The sequence below is a fragment of the Lepidochelys kempii genome, chromosome 1 (assembly GCF_965140265.1).
Source record: "Lepidochelys kempii isolate rLepKem1 chromosome 1, rLepKem1.hap2, whole genome shotgun sequence".
NCBI lineage: Eukaryota > Metazoa > Chordata > Testudines > Cheloniidae > Lepidochelys > Lepidochelys kempii.
Window position 1 is genome coordinate 116,896,294 of NC_133256.1, and position 18,443 is coordinate 116,914,736.

The 18,443-nt window shown below is 38.9% G+C and overlaps 1 protein-coding gene across 8 annotated transcripts in view; it reads left to right on the top strand.

The window, feature by feature from the left end:
* Positions 1-18,443, top strand: part of TBC1D8 (TBC1 domain family member 8) — a 74,576-nt gene that overhangs the window by 16,216 nt on the left and 39,917 nt on the right. For 6 of the 8 annotated variants that reach the window (XR_012159834.1, XR_012159833.1, XM_073351960.1 and 3 more), the window contains exons 2-4: positions 2,027-2,182; positions 10,967-11,085; positions 14,141-14,369. Coding sequence is in view for 6 of the 8 variants with exons in the window: in XM_073351960.1 (XP_073208061.1) it covers positions 2,027-2,182; positions 10,967-11,085; positions 14,141-14,369 (504 nt within the window). In the remaining 2 variants the exon portion in view is untranslated. The remainder of the gene's footprint in view (positions 1-2,026; positions 2,183-10,966; positions 11,086-14,140; positions 14,370-18,443) is intronic. The other 2 variants (XM_073351933.1, XM_073351942.1) reach the window with 2 other exon arrangements.

An 18,443-nucleotide genomic window follows, 5' to 3' on the forward strand; every position in this document is an offset into this window, starting at 1 on the left:
ACCTAGCCAATCTGGGGAGTGAGTGATATTTACTATTTTCCTTTATTGGAAACGTAGTGAACATTATGGAACTGGTAAGCAGAAGTACAGAGTGAAAAGAGGAATTGGCTGCTGTGATCAGTCATTCAGGGACAGAAAAGGGAATTTAATTTGCACAAACTGAGAAACAAGATAAATGCCCGTCATTTTTCATGTACTTACATGGCTTCATTATATGGGTGCATTTCTTGTATTCTCTAAAAATAACCATATTTTACAAGTCTGACCTTTTATCAGGATTTTCAGAAGTGCTTGGTCTAACTTTTGCCAGTGACTTAAATGGGGCCAAGGTGAGACCTAAACTAAACGCTTTTAAAAATTCCAACTCAAAGGTTTATTATCAGGATGAAAAAATTAGTCTGGGCTGTTTCTTCCTTTGTTAATCACCTGGTCTTCAATATTTTGAAACTTGCAGGCTAGACTGTGCTATGCCATTGCCCTCTGATGACTGGATGCGGACTCATAGGGTGCTCCTAATTGTATTATTGTTATTGGCAAAATACAGAATTTTAAGACCATCTTATAGAATTAGAACTTTTTATGAGGCAAAAGGGAATGCACATTTTAAGTGTTTGTAGTTGGAGGAATTCTGATTTTTTTTTTCTGATTGTTTTTCCTGTCATAGTTGGAGATGGTTTGGTACTTTCTTTGTGTTATATTTTCACCTGCCAATTCATGACTCCAGTTCAAACAGCTGGCAATAATATGCTAAGACTTGTTTTACTCAGGAGCCAATTATTATGGAATAGACTCTGAGACACAATGCATTTGAGACTGTTCTAAATAATACATGTTTATGTATTCTAACCATAGCTTAATGACAGGTTTCAGAGTAACAGCCGTGTTAGTCTGTATTCGCAAAAAGAAAAGGAGTACTTGTGGCACCTTAGAGACTAACCAATTTATTTGAGCATAAGCTTTCGTGAGCTACAGCTCACTTCATCGGATGCATACTGTGGAAAGTGTAGAAGATCTTTTTATATACACACAAAGCATGAAAAAATACCTCTTCCCACCCCATTCTCCTGCTGGTAATAGCTTATCTAAAGTGACCACTCTCCTTACAATGTGTATGATAATCAAGGTGGGCATTTCCAGCACAAATCCAGGGTTTAACAAGAACGTCTGAGGGGGGGGGGGGAGGAAAAAACAAGGGAAAATAGGTTACCTTGCATAATGACTTAGCCACTCCCAGTCTCTATTCAAGCCTAAGTTAATTGTATCCAATTTCCAAATGAATTCCAATTCAACAGTTTCTCGCTGGAGTCTGGATTTGAAGTTTTTTTGTTGTAATATAGCAACTTTCATATCCAGACTCCAGCGAGAAACTGTTGAATTGGAATTCATTTGGAAATTGGATACAATTAACTTAGGCTTGAATAGAGACTGGGAGTGGCTAAGTCATTATGCAAGGTAACCTATTTTCCCTTGTTTTTTCCTCCCCCCCTCCCCCAACGTTCTTGTTAAACCCCTGGATTTGTGCTGGAAATGGCCCACCTTGATTATCATACACATTGTAAGGACAGTAGTCACTTTAGATAAGCTATTACCAGCAGGAGAATGAGATGGGAGGAGGTATTTTTTCACGCTTTGTGTGTATATAAAAAGATCTTCTACAGTATGCATCCGATGAAGTGAGCTGTAGCTCACGAAAGCTTATGCTCAAATAAATTGGTTAGTCTCTAAGGTGCCATAAGTACTCCTTTTCTTAACCAAGTTTCAAAGCTTCTGTTAGTCTTATGTATATATGGCATAACAAACCAACTAGAAGCATAAAAACTTGGTCTTCCTGGTCCTCTAGTCCCTGGTGCATTTGAACACTTCTCCATTTTACAAGCCAATATTGGAGAGCTTTGTTATAATTTTGTTCTGTGCTTAATCTGAGGGTCTTAAACATGAATAGGTCTAGTAGTGATAAACTAGTCTCAGTGAGAGTTGGTGCTGCTGTTGTTAAAACACGTCATTCTCCTTTTCTGTGTGTGTTCAGGTCGTTTGGTGGGTGCCCTGGATGCAGTGCTAGATTCTAATGCACGTGTTGCTCCATTTCGAATTTTACTTCAAGTTCCGGGATCACCAGTTTACTCTGCCATAGCATGTGGTGAGTTATTGAATGGATCAGAAGTTTACTGGGCCATAGCCACTGGTGAGTTACATACCAATTAAAAAAAATCCCCAAAGCTAAATTCTGAGCATGCTCAGTATCTGCATGTCCAAGAAGCTGAAGGTAACCAAAATTAGTAACCTCGTGTGTGTGTAAAGGCTACTGGCTGTGACTTGTTTAACAACTAAAATACTTATTGGTTATATTTCAAGGTATTAATAACATAAGGGAATGTTTTCTTCTGTTAAGCAAGAACAAAAAATCTGGCTGTTGCTGCCTTCCAATTTTTCTGTCTGTTACAAAATGTCGTCATTCCATTCACATATTTATCATTTCAGATAGTAGCCTGTGCAGGACACTTGCAGCAGGAGGCTTTTTGGTCTGGTCTGTCTTCAACACGTGTATCAGTAGTTAATTTTTACCTGCAGTTTATTTTAAAAAAAAAAAAGTCTCCCAGCTCCTCTGATCACAATAAAATCTCATGAAATAAATGATTTTAAAAAATGTGAAATGTTTTTAAATAATAAATGTTTTAAAGTATCATAGTGCTAGGTGACCCATAAGAATAGTGCACTCTGAAGACTTGAATTTGCTAGTCTTTGAACTAATTCTTAATGCAATGTTTCCCATGCTTTTCAAAGCTGAACACCCTTTTAGAAAAATAAACCAGTTGTAAATCATAGCAACCCTGCTATGTGGTGTTTAAAGCCTACCAATTTTAATGTAGGCATTTTTATATACTTTCTGTGCTCTCCTGGCTAGTCCTTCATTCTTCCTCCTGTTTTGAAAAATGCTGGTGTAGATCTTCATAATATATTTCCTCTCCTTTTTTTCATGGATTGAGCAGTGAAATAGTTAACAATGTTGACATTTAAAATATCACTAACGGTGTTAGATTTAGTATTAATTGAAATTAGTGAGGCAGTTCACACATTAGACTTGTTGTTTATGGCTTACTGAGAACTCTGGTAGATGTCGCTTCATCAGCTGCACACACTTCACGTTTTGAAGGTGCATGCGTGTGTGCTCTCCCTTGTATCCCCTTGAGGAGGTGCTCCATGCACTGGAGAACGCTACCCTATGGATGCCTGTCTGTACCTCAAAACCACTGTATGATTTTTAGTGTATTTTGAAGATACGAAATTGGAGCGAAGGGTAGTAGGTCAGGATTGATGTGCATTGTTACATTTGTTTGGGGAAGCTTGCAGAGAGTCTGTTCTCCATGTTATTTTTGGCTATGGTTAGGTGCTACTGTTTCCTCATTTTCATAATTGCTGTTGATTTGGTACTCTTTTTTTTGTTTATTTGAAAGGTAAGAACACACCACTAAAGAGAGAATGTTTTGTGAAGAGAATACTTCATGCTCTTAAATATTGCTCTTGTAATGAAGAAAATGAGTTTTGCATTTTAAAATGCAAATCAATGTTCATCTCAAAGAATGCTTAGGTCCCTTTCTCAGTAAGATATAGGTAATACCTCTCTCTCGGGTTGATCATTACTCTACTCGTTGCAGATTTCTTCAGCCTGCTAGGGCAGCTGTTTTTTTTTTTTTTTCCCCCCCACTTCACTTGTTTGACTAGAATGGTTAAGATTTTTTGTATAGGTTATAGAAGTTTTAGAAAGCCTTTAACAAATAACTCTTTAAGATCTTGAATTGCCACCCTTCACCAAATGGATTTACAAGATGTATTGTTGTAAGTAACAGTTAATTTTTTCAAGACAGTAGAAGATAATTCTGGTTGAATAGATCAATATTGCATTAATCTATACTATGGATTCAGCAGCAGAGGGGGAGCTAACCAGTTTATTGCACTGAATGCAGCATAAATGATTGCCTGCCTTGCGTGCATTCAGTGCAAGCAGCCCATGGCTATCAGAGACCAAGTACAATCTCTTGACACCAGAGTTGCTGAGCTGGAGGAGCTAAGGGAGACAGAGATGTACATAGACAAGACTTTCCGGGACACAGTAGAGCGGTCCCACTCCCAGTCTGACAGCCTCTATGGTGTTGAGGAAGATGAAAGTCTCCGGAAAGGAAAACATCAAGCTGGAGTGGAGAGAAACAGTCACATAGTTGGGACATCCTCGCAGATGATGCCATGGTATCCTCTTGCACTGAGGATCCCCCTCTGAGGGAGGTGACTTTTTAGGAACAGACAGATAATAGTAATGGGGGATTTGATTATTAGAAAGATAGGTAGTTGGGTTTGTGATGCTTGGGAGAATCCAAGGTGAATTGCCTGCTGGGTGCGAAGGTTGTGGATCTCTCAAGACATCTAGATAGACTTATGCGTAGTGCCGGGGAGGAGCCGGTGGTCATGGTACATGTAGGTACCAGTGACATAGGGAGGGATAGGAGAGAGGTCCTGGAGGCCAAATTTAGGCTGTTACTTAAAAGATTTAAGTCCAGAACCTCCATGGTAGCATTCTTTGAAATGCTTCCAGTTCCATGTTCAGGACAATTAGACAAGCAGAACTGCAGGGTCCCAATGCATGGATGAGACGATGGTATTAGGGAGGAGGTTTTAGGTTTATTGGGAACTGGAGATCCTTTTGGAAGGGGAGAAGCCTATACAGAAAGGATGGGGTCCATCTGAACTAAAACAGAACAGGATTGCTGGCATGAAAACGAAAAAAAGTTGTAGAGGAGTTTTTAAACTAAGAGCAGGTGAAACTGTCAGCAGGTGGAGAGGAGCACAGTTCAGAGAAATACATCCCTTAGGGGAGGATCTATTAACATGGATTCTCTCTGTCCTAGTAAAGAGGAGTGGATAGAAGTTGATAAAGTACAAGCAGGAGCTGAAGAAAAACAATCAAATGAAAAAGAGTCCCATTCAATTACATCGCACAAGGCAGACAGCTAAATATTGACAAATTTTATAAGTACTTATATACAAGTGATAGAAGTCTAAATACTAAGATGGGTGAACTTGAGTGCCTGATATTAAATGAGGGTAATGGTATAACAGGCATCACAGAAACTTGGTGGAATGATGACAATCAATGGGACACAGTAGTACAAGGAAACAAAATACATAGGAATGATAGAGTAGGTCATGCTGGTGGGAGAGTGGTACTATATGTGAACGAAAGCAGAGTCAAATAACATGAAAATCTGAAATGAGTGAAACTGTACCAAAGAATCTCTATGGATGGAAATTCCATGCTTGAACAAGAAGAATATAGCAGTAGGAATATGGTACCAACTACCTGACCAGGGTGGTGATGGTGATTGTGAAATGGTCAGGGAGATTAGAGAGACTACAAACAAAGAAAATCCAATAATAATGTGAGATTTCAATTAATCTCATATTGACTGGGTATGTCACCTCAGGACGGAATCCAGAGATAAAATTTCTAGACACCATTAATGACTGATTCATGAAGAAGCTAGTCCTGGAACCCACAAGGGGAGAGGCAATTCTTGATTTATTCCTAAGTGGCGCACAGGATCTGGTCTAAGAGGTGAATATAGCTGAACTGCTTGGTAATAGTGCCCATAATGTAATAAAATTTAACATCTTTGTGTGAGGGAAAATACCACAGTAGCATTTAACTTGAAAAAGGGGAACTACACAAAAATGAGGAAGCTAGTTAAATGGAAATTAAAAGGAATAGTGACATGATAGTGGCTCAGATTAAATGTATACCCCAAATAAAAAAATAATTAGAGGACCAAAAAAATGCCACCATGGCTCAACAGAATAAAAGAGGTGGTTAGAGGCAAAAAGACATCCTTTAAAAATTGGAATTCCGATCCTCGTGAGGAAAATAGAAAGGAGCATAAATTCTGGTAAGTCTAGTGCAAAAAATAGAATTAGGCAGGTCAAAAAAGCATTTGAAGAGCAAACTAGCAAAAGAGGCAAAACTTACACCACATTTTTTTTAACGACATCAGAAGCAGGAAGACTGCCAATCCGTTAGTGGGGCCATTGGATGCTAAAGGAATAATTAAGGAAGACAAGGCTGTTGCAGAGAAGCTAAATTAATTCTTTGCATTGGTTTTTACTACTATTGTCAGACACACAGTTGAACATGATTTGTTGGGGAAGAGTCAACACTGCTTTTGTAAAGAGCAATCTTGCCTCACCAATCTATTAGAATTCTTTGAGGGGGTCAGCAAAAGGGTAATTCAATTGATATAGTGTATTTGGACTTTTAGAAAGCTTTTGACAAGATTCTCACCAAAGACTCTTAAGCAAAGTAAGGAGTTTTGGGATATGAGGGAAGGTCCTCTCATGGATCAGTAACTGGTTAAAAGACAGGAAACAAAGGGTAGGAATAAATGGTCAGTTTTCAGAATGGAGAGAGGTAAATAGCAGGGTCCCCTAAGGATCTGAACTGGGACCAGTGCTTTTCAACATATTAATAAATGATCTAGAAAAAGGGGTTAATGGTGAGGAGGCAAAGTTTGCAGATGATACAAAATTACTCATAATAGTTACATCCAAAGCTGCCTGGGAAGAGTTGCAAAACTGGATGACTGGTCAAGAAAATGGCAGATGGGGAAATTCAGCGTTGATAAATGCTAAGTCATGCACTTTGGAAAACATAATCCTAACTATACTTATTAAATGATGGGATTTAAATTAGCTGTTACCACTCAAGAAAGAGATCTGGGAGTCGTGGATAGTTCTCTGAAAACATCTGCTCAGTGTGCAGCAGCAGTCAAAAATGCTAACAGAATGTTAGGAACCATTAGTAAAGGGGTAGATAATAAGTCAGGAAATGTCATCATGCCACTTTAGAAATCTATAGTATGCACACACCTTGAATGCTGTGTGAAGTTCTGGTTGCGCCATCTGAAAAAAGATACATTAGAATTGGAAAAGCTACAAAGAAGGGCAACAAAAATGGTTTGGGGCATGGAACAGTTTCCAGATGAGAAGAGATTAAAAAGCCTGGGACTGTTCAGCTTGGAAAAGAGACAACTAAGGGAGGAGATGAGAGAGGCCTGTAAAATCAGGATTGGTGTGGAGAAAATGAATAAGGACGTGTTATTTACCCTTTCACATAACGCAAGCAGCAGGGGTCACCCAATGAAATTAATAGGCAGCAAGTTTAAAACAAAAAAGTATTTCTTCGCACAACGCACAGTCATCCTATGGAGGTCATTGCTATGGAATGTTGTGACGGCCAAAAATATAACTGGGTTGAAAAAATAATTAGGTAAATTCATGGAGGATAGGTTGATCAATGCGTATTAGCCAAGATGGCTAAGCCTCTGACTGCTTGATACTGGGACTGGACGACAGGGGATGGATCACTTGATGATTGGCTTGTTCTGTTCATTCCCTCTGAAGCATCTGGTATTGGCCATTATCAGAAGACAGGATACTGGACTCGATGGATTATTGGTGTGACATAGTATGGCCATTCTTATATTTCTTATGTGTCTTTTGTAGTCAAAGCATGTTTGCAGTTTTATGCACACAAAATTCATAAAGACATTAAGAACAATAAAAATTTAACATGCTTCTGACTAATAATCCTCTTGTTATGCAATGTTGCCTTCAGCAGCTGGGAAAGAAGCAGGCTTCCTGCTAGGGCTGGCAATACCAGTCAGTAACACAGCAGAACCCGACTCTCTTTAGCACAGTGTTTGAAGTTCTCCAAGCTGCCTCTTCCATTGTGGTTCTTTGCTTATCCTCGTTCCCCAAAACTGATACCTGAATTTATTTAGGGAAGGGCCTGGGGAAAAGCTGCTGAGACTCTTCCCCGGTAAGTTCCCACAAAGCTGAAGCCTTGGAGCAGGAAAGCAGGGTTAGGGTTCTACTGTAGCAACGGGGGGAATCTGCTTATTAATTTCTCCCTGTACTAGTGAGGTGCTGGAGGGGCTTTCAAGGTTCCCCTCAACAATCCAAAGATTGTTCAGGACTGAAGGGGGTTACAGGCAGTTTCTACTGCAGTAAAAGTTGGAATGCAGCCAAGGAGCAGCTCCTGTGCCTCCTAGCAATCCCCATGAGAGTACATAATTTTGTATTGCACCCACATTGCTGGATAGTTAACATAGTGTTGAAAAATGGAATATTAATTATTAACATTCCTCTTAGAAATGGTCTGTGGGCTTAAATGCTAGCTTTCACACGAAGACATGTTCTCTGCCTTTTCAGAGCATTTACAAGCAAAATAAGATGGACAAATTCAAGACAAGGTGGATGAGGGTAATATCTTTTATTGGAGGAACTTCTGTTGGTGAGAGAGACAAGTTTGCAAGCTACACAGAGCTCTTCTTCGGGTCTGGAAAAAGTATTCAGAGTGTTACTGCTAATTACAAGGTGGGACAGATTGTCCTGTGACCGCAGAGGTGTCAGTTGCCCCTTCATTTTAACTGGTCTCCTGCAACATGTGTTAACCCTTTATGCTTAACAATCTGTCTCACCTTGTATTTAGCTGTGACACTCTGCTTACTTTTTCAGACCTGAAGAAGAGCTCTGTATAGCTTAAAAGCTTGTCTCTCTAACCAACAGAAGTTGCTCCAATAAAATAAATTACCTTACCCACCTTGTCTCTCTGATATCCTGGCACCAACCTGGCTACAGCAGTGCTGCAGGAAAGACACATGAAGACAGTTCAGGTCAGGGTGGGTGTGGGGATTATTGAAAAAGTGGGTTTGGAGGAGAGAAGAAGAGAAGTGAGAGGGCGCTTGGCAAATGGGGACAAGAGACTCTAGGCATAGGGCAGAATTAATTAAAAAAAAAAAAAGAGCCATGAAGCAGAGTGAGAAGAGTAGATGACGGGAGGAGTAAGGCAAAAGGATTGGGAAGAGCATAGGGGGCATGAGAGTAGCCAGGGAATGGGTGAGTAAGGCCATGTCTACATTACCACTTATGTCGGCAAAACTTAGGTTGCTCAATGTTATAAATAAAGAACACACCCCTGAGCTACCAAAGTTTCCCTGGCATAAGTGGTAGTATGTACAGCACCATGTCGGCAGAAGAGCTTTTCCTGCTGACAGAGCTACCACTGCTCGTGTGGGGTGGTTTAATTATGTCGACGGGAGAGCGCTCGCCTGTTGGCATAGAGCGGCAACACAAGAGATCTTACAGCAGAGCAGCTGCTTCAGTACAGCTGTGCCGCTGTAAGGTCTGTCGTGTAGACGGAGTCTTAGATCATGTTGTATTTGAAGACAAGGAGCTTGAATGTAGGGAGTAAGAGATGGGGAGCTCATGGAGCAGAGGGAGTCACAAAGTGGTGAGGTGACATGGTTCAAGACAAGGAAGATAACTTGGGCAGCATTTTGAACAGAATGAGTGGGTTGACGGTAAGGCAGAGAGAAGATTTACAGCAGTACAGGTGAGAGATGCCCAGTGCTTGGACAAGGTGTCTAGCAAAAAGGAAAATAGGGCAACTGCTATGGAATACTCCTTCTTACTGTAGTCTCATTCCAGACTGCACACACAAAGGCAGACCGCTGATTCATCCCCATCGTGTTTACCCTCTGTCTTCATTGTCCAGGCTTAAAAGTTCAATTTAATAAATTGTCATTTTATATTAAAACAGCTCCTATGAAACAGTAGGTCTAGTATTCTTAATTAATATCCTACAGTGTGTGGTCCTCCTAATTGTAAGCAAAGGCCATCTAAATGGCTGTCGTCTTTCTTCATGATTTCTTCTTTTTTTTTTGCCTTGATTGATGATATTTATGAAGTTCCATCGCAAGACCTTCCTGTTGAGGAAGTTAAATCTTGGAAAGTTTCCCTGCCTGTTGGCATTCCTTCTGGGAAACCTAGCAGAGGAAGGTGGAAAATGTTTAGCTAAATTTATCATCTCTGCCGTGTGAGGCAACATGCAGTGTCTTTGATGTTTACAGATCTCAGGTTTTGTGATAATGAGATTTGTACTTGAATTTTCTTTTTCTTCCTCCATGCTCTGCTCTTTTTGTTCACTGTCGCCTCTCTTCTCAGCAGGGCACTGAAAAGAGCACATCATGTCTTCTTTACATGTAGGCTGTTTAATGACGGACTGGCAGGCGCTATCTTGTAGTGGGGTGGCTAGCTTTTTTCCTAATAGTGCTGTTTTACAACTTGCCTCTATTCCTTGCACTTTTCTGGTCTCATGTCGTTATGACACACAACTGCAGCTTTTTTGGAGCAGTGGAGCTCAACAAGCATTTTGCCTGAAGCAAACTGCCAGAGATTAAAATCACGTTTTTGGAGTTCGTATGTACACGTGGTACTTAATAAGAATAAATTGTATTGCTTTTTAAAGAAGTCCATCATGTTTCAAAGCTGCTTCTGTTCACCCACCTCTCTCCAAAACTGCAGACATTCTCATTTTGTCAAGCAGCGTTAAAACAACCAAATACAAACTCCTTTGTTGTCAGACATCTTGAGTATTATAAAAGCCTTCACGAGTAGGGTACCAAATTAAAGGTTACATAACCTCCTCCCAAAGGCGCATGTGTGTGTGTGTGTGTGTGTGTGAGAGAGAGAGAGAGATCATGTGTTTGTGGGGAGAGGCGGGAGAGTTAAACCTTAAATCAAAAATGAGCCACCTCCAGACAGGGCAGTAAGAAACTTTGTTGTATTTTGTCTGCTTTGAAAACCAGAACAGCATTTGTCTACAGAGAACTTGTATTCAGATCTTGAAAACTAAAAGTACTAAAAACTACTACTTAAAATAGTATTACTTTTGTTTTCTCTAGTTATGCCTTGAAATGTAACATCTTATTGACCTATTTGCTACTAATAGTTTTCATTTGTGACTTCAGAAACTTAATTTCTTTTCATGCACTATGACACAACTGCATTTAATTTCTTTTTTTCTAGTTTCTTTCACAATTTCTTCTATGTGGTTTTTAATTAGCTCTTTTTACTTTTCTAGGTGCCACTTTAGAGGAGATAAACCAGCACTGGGAGTGGCTGGAGCAAAACTTACTCCATACATTGTCTGTTTTTGATAATAAAGAAGATATTGTTAGTTTTGTCAAAGGGAAAGTAAAGGTAAGAAAAGTTGTCTTGCTTTCATCTTTCCTCTGCCCACTAGTAAAGGAATTGAAAGAACTCTTGATGTTGTGGAACTATACCGGTCTACCAACTGTTTGTGTCCATATTAGCTTTTGCCCATCTAGGCAGTATTTTTGATAAAACGAGGTGACTTTGCAGCTCTATTTATTCTGTACGCAATTATGTTTGTCATGAAATGTACATAGCTTTCTTTTTCAAGTCTTGATTCCCACATTCTGTATCAGTAGTTTCATTAGTTTGTTGTCATCCTGCATCAGAAAGAGTTGGAAAGTATGTCTACACAGTATTTTCATCAGATAGCCACATGCCTGGGGCTTAGTAGCTATGGTGAAAAATACCTGTGTCACCATGCCTCAGGAAGCTACAGGAGTAACAGCTGTGTAGTCTGTCATAGGCTGTAGTTGATTGGCAGTACATTACATATACCTTTCTATTTAATACTTGCAGGGCCTGATTTTCAGAGGTGCTGAGTGCTTGCAACTGAAGTCAGTGGGAGCTGCAAGTTCTTAATACCTCTGCAAATGTATAGCTTCATCTTTCTCACTTCCATTATACATTGTTTCCCATTCTGGCTTCACTCCAATTTTCTCTCCTGTAATAGATCATGATGTATTGTTTCTTGAGTTTTCTTCAATATCTGTCATATGTCTTTTCTTGATCCTACACTAAGCACACATTGTATTCCTATAATTGTATAGCTTCTCCCTTTTCTTTTTCTGCTTCTTTCCTCTCCCCTGATCTCTCTGTCTCTCTCATACTTTCCTAATACATCCCATCAGTTTCTCCTGTCTACATCTATCCACTCACTCTCTCACACTCATCCGCTTACTCAAGATTGGAAATTTCACCAGACACTTAATTGACAGATGGCTGAACCTACTAGCACAAGACCCAGGTGTAAGATGTGATGGGTCCCACTGTCCAGGGGCAGTGCTTATGTGAGAAGCCAGCCTTGATCTCTCACACACACACACTGGGAAGGGGGAGGTTGCTTGGATTTCTAAGAGGGTACTTCCCCTGCACCCATGCTCAAGGGGCTCAATCTTTTAATTTGTAGAGAGTAGTCAGCACAGAAATGCTCTGACATCCTAGATTACTAAGGCCCTATCAAATCATGGCCATGAAAAATGCGTCACGGACCGTGAAATCTGTGATTTCATGGGGCAGACCAGCATTTCTCAAATTGGAGATCCTGACCCAAAAGGGAGTTGCGGGGGGGTTGCAAAGTTATTTTTGAGGGGGCGTTTGCAATATTGCCACCCTTACTTCTGCACTGCCTTCAGAGCTGGGTGGCTGGAGAGCAGAGGCTGTTGGCCGGGCGCACAGCTCTGAAGGCAGCGCCCTGCCAGCAGCAGAGCAGACATAATGGTGGCAATACAATACCAGGCCATCCTTACTTTTGCGCTGCTGCTGGCGGCGGCTCTTCCTTCAGAGCTGGGCTCCTGGCCAGCAGCCATCGCTCTCTACCTGCCCAGTGCCACTGCGAGCAGCAGCAATGAAGAAGTAAGTACTGCAGTCCCCTGCTACAATAACCTTGTGACCCCTTCCCACACCTCCTTTTTGGGTCAGGACCCCTACAATTACAACACTGTGAAATTTCAGATATAAATAGCTGAAATCATGAAATGTACTGTTTTTAAAATCCTACGACCATGAAATTGATCAAAATGGATCGTGAATTTGGTAGGGCCCTATAGATTACAGTACATGAATCTCTAACATCAGTGATATCATTGGTCCCATCAACTGCAGTTAAACTCTGGATTTATCTGTGATGTTACAGAAATAAAGGTCGCATTAAAAGGCATTCAGATAAAATTCTATCCAAGGACTGAAGACCATTTAAAACATCTGTGTTTAAAAGACTAGTTCCAAATAGTCTGTTGTTGTATCTAAATGTTATCCATAAATGGGGAAAAATGACACCATCACCTACTTGATCCTTGATGCAACATCTGTAAAGCGTGCACCTTGTTGAGAAGTTTTTCTTTATTTAAATTCCTATTTTTGGCAGTAGTTCAGTGATTTATCTTTCCTTACTACACCTTGTACATCCAAGTGCTCTGAAAGGCTTGAATAAAACTCTCATCTTTTAATAATTTTATGACCATGAAAGTGAGAGCAGGACATCTAGAATTCTGCAGGTTTCAAACTGAATAATGGGCCCATATTTTTATTGTTACATCTTGGCCTTTGCTACAGACATCTGGCATATGGGATTACAGTATTCCAGTAGGACTGATTTGTATTCTGTAGCACCTGAAGTAAATTTGCATTTAGCCAAGCAATTTGCACTTAACTGTCTTTCTCGCCTCCTTATTTAATGTAGAGCTGTAATGAAAAGACACAGCATTTAATTATTTCAAGACTTTAAAAATAGTTATGCTTATTACAGGTTATCATATACTTCACTGTACTGTTTCTTGGTAATAGTGCTGATCAATATAAAAATTTGGTACTGTAGCTTTGCGCTATGTAAGTCAAATTAAAGCTTCCACAGCCATCATATACTAAGTGAAATTCCAGTCATGTTTATTGCCTTCTCTGGGTTATTTGAAATAATTGTGGTGATCAAAGCAAACCATTATTGGTATGAGATTTTAATTATACATTGTAGTTTGAACAATATTTTTCAGTTATCACTCGGGACCAAAAAGAAAACTGGGTTTGGAAGTGTGGGTAAACAGACTGCAAATAGTGAGCAAATGTCTGTGTAACTTGCACATCAACTTGGATACCTTTCTAAGAGAGGTTTCAGAGGAACAGCCGTGTTAGTCTGTATTCGCAAAAAGAAAAGGAGGACTTGTGGCACCTTAGAGACTAACCAATTTATTTGAGCATGAGCTGATGAAGTGAGCTGTAGCTCACGAAAGCTCATGCTCAAATAAATTGGTTAGTCTCTAAGGTGCCACAAGTCCTCCTTTTCTTTCTAAGAGAGAATCACGATTTTAAAAATGTACTGATAGCTTGTAATAACTCGTTTAGGCAAACTACCGGTTTGCCATAATATATTATCTTGTCATTGAATCAGGCATTGATAGCAGAAGAGACCAGGAGTAAACTAGCAGAGCAGGAGGAGGATCCTGAGAAGTTTCGAGAGGCGCTAGTGAAATTTGAAGCCAGATTTAACTTCCCTGAAACAGAGAAGTTAATTACCTATTATTCATGCTGCTGCTGGAAGGGTAAAGTTCCTCGTCAAGGCTGGCTTTATCTGAGCATCAATCACCTCTGTTTTTATTCCTTCTTCCTAGGCAAAGAATGTAAGTCTGAACATATAAAAACTGTTATCCCTATACCCTATGCAGACTTGTAAACATGTATATCACTTTTGGGGTAATTTTTAAGCTGATGTATTTAAATCTAATCTTATTTTTGGTATTTCGCTAATGCAACAGTGAAGAGGTTCTGAAACTTGTTCTGTTTGGATCAACTATCCTGTTAAATTTGAGTGTATTTGCTTTTAAAAATTCCACGTTGTCATTTGTCATCTATTTTTATATTTTACTGGCAACAAACTTTTCTTATTAGTGTACATAGATGATGATTGCTTTAAACTGTTGTTTTTTTTAAATGTGAAGTGGACCGTGGTGGTAATTATATGGTGGAAGTCAGGAAAACAGTTTGCTCTAAAAGTGTGCTAAATAGTTTAGGCCCCAAAGTAGATCTGCCTTAAAATGTATCTGACTTGACAGATTCTTAAATACCTATTTTTAATACAGAACATAGTCATTCAGAAACAGTCTCTCCCCCATTGGTGTGACATGCACACACACAAAAATAGCCATGTTAATAGCTGCAGTTAGTACAGAGACATCAAAGGAAGTGTAAATTGGCTAAAAAAAACCCCGTTCTTAGAACTAAGTGACATCAATTATGCACTTTAAAGTAATGTGAGTAGTAAACATAACACAGCTGTGTCTTGTGCTCCATGTGATGAGGTAGACGGGGAAAACTAGTATTTTCTAAAAGGAATGAAATTTTGTTTTTTCAAGCTTCTGAACAGGTTTTACAGATGGGGGGAATTAAAACAAACAACTCCCAAATATCTTAAAACTTTTGTCTTCCCTTTTCTACCTTTTAAATCTTTCACAGAAGTGACAAGTTAAAGTTTTAAGAATGGCTTGAAAAATCTACCAGATAATCACTACTAATAAGCCAGTCCAAAAGATATGGTCCCATGTTTCCACTGGAGCCCCAGGGAGCATTCTTATGAGATGCCCTCCATACCCAGTCTTGGATGATGGAAATAATACATGAAGACAACTTTTAACTGTTTTTTTTCTTTTTAGGGTGTGTGTGTCTTCTTCTCCTTAACAGGATTATGCTCTTGAGTAGCACTGTAGGGATTCCTGTGAATCCTACCATAACTCCAGCAGCAACAGCAGAATGAAGCTTTGTTAATTATACTTTAATGATCAGGGAGGCTTTACTATTTATGAATAGAAGAGTTATTTTGTCAAGTCAAATTGTGATCATGTGGTTATTCAAATATTTATAGATTTAAAGCTGAATTAGAGAGTACAGTAAAATATGCAAAATGTTAACTCTTAATTTCTAGGATTTAATATATTCCCTTCCTCTAATTAGATGTCTCTCTTTCCTTTCAGCTTTATTAGAACCAGTTATCTTGTTGCACTTTCAACTTCTGCTGATTATAATACAGAAGTTGCATGTGGCTTGGAAAAATGTCGTTGTTGTTTTGATGCATAGTTAGCTCAGTCTCTGTTTTAAATATCTTGTTGATTGTCCACTAATATGTGATGAACATATGAAATCCTCTGCACACAATAAAATGGATTCTTACAAATCAAAGCAGAAAGGGAAAAATGCTTTAATATTAGTCACAAAGCTTCATTTATGTACTACTGAAGATTGTTGAAGGATAATGAAGGAACACGATCAAATATTATACTACATAACGAGAAATAGTCCCTTATCTTTGTTAGTAACACTTTATTAAAATGCAAAATTGAAATAAATATAATTTACTTTGCATTTATATTCATTTTTCATCTTGGACAGTGAAAATAAACTACTCATTCACTTTTGTTTATAGTCTGTTTCACTTCCTGCTTCTCATGCATTAATTAGGCTAATGCTTGGGAAAGTAAATTTTAAAAAAACAAAACAGTTTTCATTAACATTTTTTTTTCTCTTGAAGAATGTACTGTATTCCTCCCCCTCCTCCCCAAAACAAAACAGCAACAAAAACCCCAACACACCACCCCAGGTGTTGCTGGAACAATTTTTATAGTGGGGGTGGTGAGAGCCATTGAACCAAACTGTAAACCCTGGATATAATGGAACCCCCTTCAAGCCAGGGGGTGCTATGGCACCCCCTGCACCTCTAGTTCCAGCACCTGTGCACCAACCCTTCCTAAATTTTGATCCTAAACAGGGCTGTCGATTAATCGCAGTTAGCTCACACGATTAACTCAAAAAAATTAATCATGATTAATCGCACTGTTAAACAATAGAATACCAATTGAAATTTATTAAATATTTTGGATGTTTTTCTACATTTTTATATATATCGTATTCTGTGTTGTAATTGAAATCAAAGTGTATATTATTCTTGATTACAAATATTTGCACCGTGAAAGATTAACAAAAGAAATAGTATTTTTCAATTCACCTCATACAAGTACTGTAATGCAATCTTTGTGTCGGGGAAGTGCAACTTACAAATGTAGACTTTTTGTTACATAGCTGCACTGAAAAACAAAACAATGTAAAACTTCAGAGTCTACAAGTCCATTCAGTCCTGCTTCTTGTTCAGCCAATCACTAAGACAAACAAGTTTGTTTACATTTACAGGAGCTAATGCTACCCTCTATTTATTTACAGCATCAATGGAAAGTGAGAACAAGCATTTGCATGGCACTTCTGTAGCCAGCATCGCAAGGTATTTATGTGCTAGATACACTAAACATTCATATGCCCCTTCATGCTTCAGCCACCATTCCAGAGGACATGTTCAGGACACCGGTTAAAATAATAATGCATTAATTAAATTTGTGACTGAACTCCTTGGGGGAGATTTTATGTGCCCTGCTCTGTTTTACCCGCATTCTGCCATATATTTCATGTTATAGCAGTCTCGGATGATGACCCAGCACATGTTGTTCATTTTAAGAACAGTTTCACTGCAGATTTGACAGAACGCAAAGAAGGTACCAATGTGAGATTTCTAAAGATAGCTACAGCATTTGACCCAAGGTTTAAGAATCTGAAGTGCCTTCCAGAATCTGAGAGGGATGAGGTGTGCGCATGCTTTCAAAAGTCTTAAAAGAGCAACACTCCGATGAGGAAACTACAGAATCCAAACCATCAAAAAAGAAAATCAACCTTCTGCTGGTGGCATCTGACTCAGCTAATGAAAATGAACATGCATCAGTCCGCACTGCTTTGGATTGTTATCGATCAGAACCCGTCATCAGCGTGGACGTATGTCTGCTGGAATGGTGGTTGAAGCATGAAGGGACATATGACTCTTTAGCGCATCTGGAATGTAAATATCTTGCAACACTGGCTACAACAGTGCCATGCAATGCCTGTTCTCACTTTCAGGTGACATTGTAAACAAGAAGCTGGCAGCATTATCTCCTGCAAATATAAACAAACTTGTTTATCTGAGTGATTGGCTGAACAAGAAGTAAGACTAAGTGGACTTGCAGGCTCTAAAGTTTTACATTGTTTTATTTTTGAATGTATTTATTTCCTGTAAATAAGTCTACATTTGTAAGTTCAACTTTCATAATAAAGAGATTGCACTACAGTTCTTGTATGAGGTGAATTGAAAAATTTTGTTTTGTTTTGTTACAGTGTAAATACTTGTAATTAAAAATAAATATAAAGTGAGCACTGTACACTTTATATTCTGCGCTGTAATTGAAATCAATATATTTGAAAATGTAGAAAACATTCAAAAATATTTAAATACATGGTATTCTATTATTGTTTAACAGTGCGATTAATTTTTTTAATCACTTGACAGCCCTAGTCCTAAACTTACTTGATGGTATCTAGTGTTTAAATTTATTTTTTTCTCATCTGATATGGGTGACAGATACGATCTGAACACTCTTTGTCATGTTTGTCAACTGACCTACTGAATGGTTCATAAATAATTATAGTTATGAATGACTGTTAATATTGGAGAACTTGACACTTATTGTGAAGCAAGGAATTTGTTATCCTGGTTTTCATGCCATAGTCACTGAGGACTAGATCTGCAAAGTCACTGAGGACTTAGCCTCAGCATTACAATGCCTAAGTTAACCCTGCTGCCTAATGGCATCCACAGCCCGGAGTTAGGCACCCAGACTCCCTAT